At 48.5% G+C, this 9,942-nt stretch overlaps 1 protein-coding gene across 1 annotated transcript in view; it reads left to right on the plus strand.

The window, feature by feature from the left end:
* The window catches only part of LOC149340531 (glycine receptor subunit alpha-2-like), a 29,270-nt gene extending 20,578 nt beyond the window's left edge, over positions 1-8,692 (plus strand). Inside the window, exons 4-9 of the mRNA XM_089549341.1 lie at positions 1-257; positions 703-785; positions 1,227-1,364; positions 3,117-3,386; positions 5,783-5,949; positions 6,881-8,692. Of these exons, the coding sequence (XP_089405467.1) occupies positions 1-257; positions 703-785; positions 1,227-1,364; positions 3,117-3,386; positions 5,783-5,949; positions 6,881-7,258 (1,293 nt within the window). The 3' untranslated portion in view covers positions 7,259-8,692. The remainder of the gene's footprint in view (positions 258-702; positions 786-1,226; positions 1,365-3,116; positions 3,387-5,782; positions 5,950-6,880) is intronic.
* The last annotated feature ends 1,250 nt before the right edge of the window (positions 8,693-9,942 follow it).

Genomic DNA, 9,942 nt, shown 5'->3' on the forward strand with positions numbered 1-9,942 from the left:
GAGTACACGGCCCACCTGCGGCTGCGACAGACGTGGTACGACCAGCGGCTGGAGTACGACGCCGAGGCGCTGCAACCGGAGGCGCGCATCCAGGGAGACCGCTGGCACGCCCAGAAGCTCTGGCTGCCCAGTGTCGAGGTCAGCAACGTCGTGAACTCCGGGGCAGGACAGCTGGACTACTACAGCGATTCGTTGCCGGGCTCCTCTTCGGTGCTAGTCATCGTGCTGCCAGACGGCAAGGTGCACCTCAGCCGCCGGTACGCGACCATTGATGCTTCATTAGAGCTAGAAAGAAATTGAATATTGCGACGCCGCATTAAGCGTCGAGGATATATCATTCGCCAAGGTGACCAAAGTCAACTGGTCCGGCAGCTGGTCTGAGGCTAGCTAGACCTGCAGCGTTGGGGGATAGGGGTATTATCTATTCCCCTATAGTTCGTCATATCTTGGTCACTCTGACAGAGAAGGATGACAACCTCGCTTTAGGTAGTGACCGTAATTCTGCCAGTAAACTCCGACCTTCATCGTGGACACATGGATGTTTAAATCGATGAAAACTGCAGGAGGTATGCAAACGGCAGAAAGTATAAACAGCACATGACAGAGATTTCACTTGGTAGACTGGGTGTTGCCTTTTCTAAGTTTTCGTCCCTCGTGAATTGCGAAGTGTGACACCGATTTCTCCCCTTCTTTCCTGACCAGGCTAAACACGAAGCTAACCTGTGAAATGGAATTCCACAAGTACCCGCTCGACAAGCAGCGATGCAGCCTAAAGATTCAGAGCAGTAAGTATATACTGCGGTATTTTTGAGCGTTAACGCATGCGAGGCCTTGCCGCACCCTTTTTCTCTGTTTATCTATATTTTTTTCTGTGCACCTAAATTGGCTGAAATGTTGAACAAGTTATCATAAATCTCGAGAGAACTCTTAAATAACAGCCAGGCCTGTAGTTCTTTTTTTTTAGCACAGAATGTCGCTGGGACTGGCAGCCTAGCTTCTAGCTTCCGAGGGGCTGACTGAAAGCAAGCATCTAAATCTGAGCTCCGTCAGTTTCGCAGAATTTCCGCGTAAGGTCAAGAAGTGCTTCAGACACGAATGCGCTTTGTGGTTTTCACAGAACAAATACTGTCGAATTCGAAGGTGAATTTGTCACCGTTCATTGTTATTCTCGATGGTTATCAAGCTTTGCCCAGGTAAACCCATTGTTTGCACCACTCGTCCCGCAGGTACGCTGTCAACCAATAACATGGTGCTAAACTGGGACCCCGAAGAGTCGCTGCAGTTCAACGACAACTTCGCAGTGACCGGCTTCCAGATGCTCGACTACAACTGCACCAGTCACGTAACCGATTACGGAAAAATAGGTAATCGCGTCTCCAATGTGCATGACTTTTGGAAAATTGTGGACAAAAACACGCATATTTTGGAGGAAATTTGGTTGGTTATCTTGCCAGTTGACAATGTGGTCGAATTGCGGGCGTCGCACCTAGACCGCCCGTTTCTCTATGCGGTGCACATACCGATAACAGGAAGGCAAAAGATGTGATGTGCTTTGCGTATTCGTACGAGGTGTTTTGTTCTTTGCGCACATGACAAATAAAAACTGCAGTATTGCCTTCATGATAAGCGCATGAGGAGTTCGATGGTCATGCGAACGTCTATAGGCGACAGCAGACAATAAGGTCCACGCACAACACCCTTTGGAAGACGGCTTAGCCATAATGTGTACACTTTTGTCCCCAGGACGGACAAATTAAGGTGGGCCTAGGTCAGGAAAAGTATGTTAAGCTTGTGAACCTTTACTTCTCAAAAAAAAAAAAAAAACTATGTGAGATGACAGAAGATGCGCCAATCACTACAGTAACCTATTTGTCATATTTTGACACGTCACTGAGGCAGGCTGTCACAAATACCGTGAAAGTACGACGAATATTCTTACTAAGAGAGCACTGTGTTCTGCTGAGGATGGTGTGGCCATAAATATATGATCCAACGAGCTCCGACTTTCAGCGCCGACACAGTATATGTGTATAAATTTATCTTGGCTCTAAAAGTCCCAGCCCAAATAGCACTATATGCACATGCATGTTTCACACCCCAACCCGTCAATAACGGTGGAAGCCGCAGAAAGACACCAATCCGAAGGTGGGATTAACAACCAATACGAAAGTAAAGTACAAGAAACGCATACATTGATACCAAAAAGCAGGCTAGTTGGCATGCAGAAGTACTAAAAAATAACCTGACGTTTCCGCTATAATGCATAACTCGGACTACCCCGATAATGTCGAACGTCCTTCGCTGGTCCACCCGTTCGCGCTATCCTCTTCAAACCGTAATGTCAGAACTATGCATTACCCGTGCGTGTACCCATTGGTGCGTATATAGCTCACCGCTAGTCCATCTACTCCAAGGATGTCGAAACTTTAACCCTCTCCCATAAACCATCTCAACTACTCGGTCCACGCAAGACGGCTATCGCTAAGGCTCTGCGTGCCTCCCCGGGAATCCTCCTCATCCACCTGTTACGCATCATACTGAAGCATAATGCGCGCTCCGACTTCCCCCGCTTCGACTCGAGCGCGAATGCAGCACCGCCATCAACCGGCAGCGTCGCCAACCCAACTATAATGCGCACAGCGCCCCTATTGGTCAGGCACGGCGCGACTACGTTACGGTGACACGCTTGACTCCGGCGGGAGGCTAGCAGAAACAGATCCCACTGTAAAAAAAGCTGCGCTACACATGCGGAAAGGAATACTGCCAGACAAGTTCATCTAGGAGAAGTCGTGCTGCATCTTCAGAAGCACGGAATGGCACAATGTTGAAAAAAAGTACTAGAAATAAATTAACTGAGGACAGAAAATGTGTACACGTATTTCTAAACCACAGCGCGTCTTCGCGAACGTGTTCTTCTCTGCGTGAAGGGACATTCTTGAACCGCTATGTTGACGAAACAGAAAGACAGACAAGAGTTGTGCTAGACTTCGTAGGGCTAGCCTGCGCTGTTCTTGTTATCCTCGTTCTTCTCTGCGTCGCATGAGAGATTCACTGTTACATATCGAAGCAGACGGTGGATGCTCACTCGCATTCCCTCTTCTCCGCACATTCTTCAGTGGGGGCCGGCAATTTCTCGGTGATCATGTGCGAGTTCACGCTGAAGCGAGACTTCGGCCCCTTCCTGCTGGAGATCTACATCCCGGGCGCCACCTTCGTCATCACCTCGTGGTTCTCCTTGTGGATCGACATCCCTGCGGCGCCGGCTCGGGTCACGATGGCCATGACCGCCTTCCTCACCCTGGTCACCGGCGGAAAGTCCATCCGCGAGAAGCTGCCCAAGGTGCCATACGTGCACGCCCTCGACGTCTGGTACCTCGCCTGCACCGGTGAGTGCGTCACAAGTAACACACATGAGGGTTCCTCCCATCGGTGCTGCTTACTCTCCAACGAGCTCGATATGCGAAATCTTTGAGCGCCTTGAACGAGACGAATACGAGGCTGTCCTGTCCGCTCATCCTACTGTCTCAAATCACGAACAACAAAAAAAGTGGGCACATTTGATTAATTTCATTTTCTTCTTCAAGGTTGGGCACCTACTAGCATATTCAGTAATGAAGCCCCAGCTGCACCACGGAGCGACATGTAATTGTGTTTTTAATTACTAAGAGTATTGGTTTATAATTAGTTTTTTACGCCATATATAATGCCCATAAAAACATTTGCACTGGTAGAGATGAAAGCAAAGTAGACTTACTCAGGGTGCACACCTGACCCGCGCTGTGAGGGAATACATGAAGGAGGTCAAGAGGCATAAGAGAAACAAGTGAAAGTATTATTATCCACAATCATGGGCACGCGCCTGTGCAGGTCCAATCCATTTGCTTTCGTTACCGCGGAGTTGCAAGCCACTATCGATCTAAACTCTTGCGGACAGGCCAGGAGGTGGATTCGGCGTACCGTTTCAAAAAGTACTGCTGATGGGGCTGCCTCTAGTCCCGATGGCTCTGCAATATAATCATGGACATGTACGCAGCTTTTGAATGCTCATGATGAAGTTTAGCGCCAAAAACGAGGACAAAGTAGGAGTGAAGACACAACACGAGCGCTTTTTCGCAACTAAAACTTTGATGGAAGAACACATAACATACATACCCATCTCGTGAAGTAAATCAATCAAGTAATGTCTTCACTCCTACTTTGTCCTCGTTTTTGGCGCTAAACTTCATCATGAATAAGATTCAACTCGCCCAACTTTCCACCTTACTTTTGAATGCTGTTGCTGCAACAGGCTGCCTGGAGAACAAAAATAATCCATAATATTAACGTAATCTGAAAAGCGAAGATTTGTCAGATTTTGACTTTCTTGCGCGTGAAAGAACAATGACCGTGCTTCGCGTGAGTTGTGCAGTGCAGTTGCACGTGCCCAGCAGGAAAGCAAGAGAGACCCAGCGGGAAAGTAAAAAGCTCGACGTTGAGAGGCAGTTAACTCTGCTAGCGCTGCCGGCTAATCGTTTGCAAAGCACTCCTAGTTGCATAGACGTCATATATGGACAGACTCATCGTTGGATAGACAGCTGTACACCGTTCTTCAGAGACCAGTTCCTTGGGAGGTGCCAGAGGATTTAGTGCACCTGCAGCTCACCGAGCCAGCGTCGCACACTGCCTGCGGCGCAGGCTCTGGTACCACACCGGCACGACACGCTGGCCACGTGGCGCTCCAAGAATTTCAGTGGACTCTTTAGTCTCCCTTTTTATCTCCATCACCCCTTCATTGCTCTCGTGTCGGCCATGGTCGAAGAATAGATCAGCTGTGCAAGGTTTTTCTCTAAGCGGAGAAAAACATTTCAAGCTTCTCCTCCTAAATACTTTACACACGCCTTCAGTGCCAGCCCCTCACCTTAATTTCATAACCCTAGTTTCGCAACCCGGACCCATATGCAGTTCACCAACTTTCGTCCTCTTAGACGTCGTTTCGTCAGTTACCCGTACCTTCCTCCACACATGTCTGATTGGTCTCTCTGAAGTCGCTGTCGTCTAACCTACACCTCTGACGTCCTGTCTTTCTTGTGTAATCTTTAATGTTCTTGCTTTCAGGGAGAGACACATTTCGAAAGCAATGTGCATGAGCAGCTGCTTCTCTCTAAAACAGTGAAGTGTTGTTCAATCATGAAAACACGCCGACAATGCCAAGAGTTTTTCTGCGGATGCTATCACACTTAAAACGTACTTTGAGAATGCGGCGCCTCAAATATTTTCCAGTGAGTTACATCACACTGTGGTAAACGGAACGCCCGTGTCGGTCTCCTCCCGTCCATATTTCTTTGCACTGCATTCTTTCGTTCCGCACATAGCACTGGCCTCAAAGACTGAATGACATTTCATCTTGGTGCACGACTTCGAGTTCTAACTTTACGGGGTAAATAGTAAGCCACAGTCGCATCGCCTTGTTACAAGATTTTAAGGCCAACGTCATTACGGTGTAAACATCGCACTGTTCTGAAATCTACTTGTGAGTTAATCCTGTTGAAAAACGCGAAAAAAAATGGAAGAATTACGCACCCGGACAGTATCTCGAAGTAATTAGCTTGCAGAGCTGTCAAATAGACCACAAGGCTGAGCGTACGTAGCTGGCAGTGTTAACCTTAATGCGATACTAATACTAATAATGCGATACTAGACTAATATTACATATGTCGCAAGATGAATGAACCGTTCATTCTTGCTGGCGCTAATAAAGCTCGTTAACGAGCTTTATTCTTACCATTCTCTCAATTACGAACAGCGTTCGTGTTCTTCATCCTGCTGGAGTACGCTATGGTGAACTACATATACCACAAGGACAACCGGCGCCGCCAAGGGGGTATACGGCGCATCGACAGCCAGGCCTCGCTAGCTTCCGCCGGTTCCTATAACGGAAGCGCCTACATCAACGTCATCAATGCCCTTGAGGTGAGGCGCCGACTGGAGAAAGAGATGCAGAATTAGGTGATTACTGGACAGTATGCACAGTGCGTCTTTTGAACATATTCTCAGTAAAAAAAGAGTGTGGGTCCTTAACAGAAAAATTTCTCGCTTCAGGACTCATTATATTTTGCGATTCCTAGTTCTTCAGAACACGAGTTAAGAGCGTATATGACTCGGCGTTCGTTTAGGCTTACACGGGAATCTAGGCATCCATGGATAGGAAAAAAAAATATGGCTGGTGGTTTAGCATTCCTAAGCACGAAGTATTGTGCGAAAGGACGTTGGGCAACCCGAATTTGGGCAGGCTACCTAAATAATGGGGGTGAGCCAAACCTATCCTGGGGGTGTCCCAGGCCGGTTCAGAACGTGGGTCCAAACAATCTTTAAAATTTTAGGGGTGGGCCAAGCCCATTTTTAGAGCTGGGCCAATTCTATTTCGAGGCTAGGCCAAACCTGTCTTCCACCCGAGCACGCCTATATTCACCGGCAGTCAAATTCGGCCAAGGTCATTCCAAGGGTAAATTTCGGGTGTCCTTGCCATATTTGGGACATGCCTCATTTGCCATACAATGTGTTGCCATCCTTAACCTACAAGGCCATTCCCAAAATTGAGCTTTGCTTGGTCCATTGCCATGCGCACCCACTCCCTTGCTGAGTCTGGTTGAGTCTTCATTGTCTTCTCGTGAGACATCGTCGAAATCGCTGGGGGCAGGCTAGAAGTCCTTGCGCACTAAAAGAACGCGTGCAAAAGGATAGACGTATCTTCCTTCATATACGGACTACGTCCGAGCCGAGGGTATGATAGCGCCTTAGAATCTTGTGGAGGAACCAACGCACAAGAGGCACTGTGTGCATGATATGATTCAAGAGTACACCAGGTAACAGCGACGTATCTTTGTCTTCACCGTCCTTGCAGCAAGGCCAGCTACCCCAGCAGCAGCAACCCCAGCACGCAGGCCTATTCCCGGGTCAAAACGCCAAAGGACAGTGCTCGCTGCAAGTCAACAAGTACAAGAGGAACAACAATGGCAGTGCCATCAGGACGGGAGGGCCCACAGTGCTCAGGCTGTCCGACCTCGAGCCCCACTCACTTCAGGACCTGCCAGATTCCCCACCGCGGTCCCCAATGTCGGTGCGATCGTTCGGGGGTGATGAACCGTACGTCTGCACGCTCATCACGCCGCTGACGCCTCGTGACATTGCCAACGGCATCGACAGGCACTGCCGCTACATATTCCCGCTGGCATTCATCCTTTTCAACGCCATCTACTGGGCGGTACTCACGTCGACTTGAGAGAAGGTGTAACGGTGACTTGGACTACACTCGAAGTTTTCCCAACTGCCGTGACCGCCAGTGACCATGCGGGCACAAGATCTTCGTGAAGATCGTGTTGTGTTGCGTGCGCTGGAACGCTTTCATCACGGCAAAACTGTCGAAGGCTTTGAAACGCCTTCTTCCGGCCGTAGATAGTTAGCACAAAGTTCGCTGTTCAACTGCTGTTTCCATGACAAAGCGAACGTCGTGTACAAAGGTGTTCAAGATGTTGAGACCGCGGCTCTTTCATAAAGGCGCCGCAGGTGTATTTTGCTACCAGCACAGTTCCTACTTTTTGTCTCTTGGTGCCTGTTGTTGAAGAGTTATGTAAAAAAAAAGGTAAAAACGGCCTCTGACTGCAGTTTTGTCGATCCTGTGCAGAAGACACATTGGTGAGCGACGCTTTCTATACAGCGCACGACTTATTAATAAGGTTGGGAAGTTCGCCTACCTTGAAGTTTCATGAGCTGCTTCTGGTAAAGCGAGCGCGGATATTTGTTCGCTGCAAAACAGTTGGCCATAAAATTCTGTGTGCATTAGGGATCGGGATCGCCGCTCGTGTATTGCAAAATTATATGACACCAGTGAGGCATGAACAGTTCACGAGAGAGTTTTCCAGGCTCTTTTTTTGCCGCCGTTTGTGCTGCGCAAAATCAGAATTTCGACGAAATGGATGCTCTATGTCTCTGAATTTATGCAAATGCGGTTAAAACAATCAGTATGTTAACTGTTAGTTGCTGCAGTGAACAAATCAACATTTTGCAAACATGAAAGATGCATTTAAACTCTGTGGCAGTGTAAATATCCCTCGAGCACCAGCAAGAATGTTTTGAAAAAACATTTTTCAACTTATTTTGTGAGAGTATTTTGCTAATTCGGATGGTGGGAGAGTTATGGGTACCAATTGTTATGACATGCTGCCATGCACTTCATCTATTCTGGTGTGCGTTAGGTGTATGTGTGTGTGTTCGCGTGTGTGCGTACACTGGCATTTCACTTCCCAGAAAGCTGGGAAATGTGAAGGCTGTTGAAAGGTGTTGCCAAGTGAAACAGTTGAGCGACCGTTGTTGCAACATAGCTGTTATTTAACTTAAAAGGGCAGCGGTGTGCTCTCTCGACAAAATGTGCGTGTACTCACGTCGAAGAAGTCCTTATGTTCAGCAACACACCAGCTATGTCCAACTATCCACGGGCAGATAAAACACACACATAATTGTTCCTCTTCAAAGATCCTGCCACCAGAAAATGTTCTTCCTCAGTCTCGCCTTTCTGTCTGTGTGATTCATTCGTGAAAGACTCAATAATTGTGTGAGTGAAGTGCGTTGCTGCTATTATGTGCGCGAAATAAATATTTCAGCACACGACCAAATACTTCTCTCAGCCTCTGAAGCGGCTAAAGCGCCGTTTCTCAACCCCCCCCCACAAAAAAAAAATGGCCTGGCTTAGCTTATGGTTAAGCCTAGGATGCGAAGCATACCGCCGGCGGAGGCTGCGCGTCCGCAAGCGAGCGCACGAGTTGAGCCGCAGCTTGCACAGCTGTTGTGACGTCATATCACGTGGTGCGCCGATGTAGGTCAAGTGGTAGCTACGCGGCCGCGCGCGGCGCAGCAAGGAAGAGCTCGGTTGTGCGGCTAGTATGCTTCGCATAAAAAAGAGCGATTCTAATCACAACGACCTCTACTTTTATCAGAATGGTGCATTAATTACAGCCGGCTCGATAGCCCCCACACAGTGACAAGCTGATAAAGGGAACAAAATGGCGGGCGAGAGGCACCTGTCAGACGGTGCCGAGTGTGCTCCCGAGGCCGCGGCTGTCGAGAACCTAGACAGGGTTCATGCATATCTCGCTTGCATTTCCCCGCCAGGAGCTAATACGGTGGTGTTTTTGGGATGTCAACTTAGTTTTCTTGTTCGCGTCTCATTGATTGCTGATAGTGCACAACAACATTGCGCCTGGAATTGCGTACAGGTTCCCCATAGATTAAACGAAACACGCGCGAAGTGGAGATCGTGGAGCACTCTACAGCATATATGCTCGCCTTGCAGAAAAAGCGCAGGCGTAACATTCAGTCGGAGCCGAATGGTTTTGACGTTTGCCTTGTCGGCTACCGGGGCGTAGCAGCGCTAGCTGCTCGCAGCAGTGAACGCCAGGAGTAAATGCTACCTAAATAAACCATGCCTGAGCGTTCACTCCTCTCTAGAGCGGCTGACGACACAGAAGAGGAAGGTGTATTCGGCGGTGAACACTGACGCTTCTGGCAACTGTGGCTAGCCCAACTTGCAGATGATGGCTACCGCAGACGGTTATCGCGTCTCGCAAATAAAAATTAACGCTCTGGATGCTCGCTCTTGCACTTGTGGCACAGGATGCATCACGTGATTTGCTCTCACTAATATAATTACAGTGCTTGCTGACAAAGCTTTCGCTCTGGCAAAGATGAGTTGAGCCACAGCCACTTTTTTCGTAGCGCTCTTAGGGAACATGGTGATGCCAGCGTAGCCGAGTTTATTTCAGTTTGGCACGGATGCCAGTAATAAATACTTAGACGAAGTGCTAAAATCACTCCTGGTACACAGCTGCTGGAAGCAGTGCTGCCTGTGAAAAAATCAATAGTATTGCCCGAGTCCGCCAATTGTACCATAAACGCCAAATGAAGCGCGAA

Source organism: Amblyomma mixtum, chromosome 6, assembly GCF_055824585.1.
Source record: "Amblyomma mixtum isolate Tamu chromosome 6, ASM5582458v1, whole genome shotgun sequence".
Lineage (NCBI taxonomy): Eukaryota > Metazoa > Arthropoda > Arachnida > Ixodida > Ixodidae > Amblyomma > Amblyomma mixtum.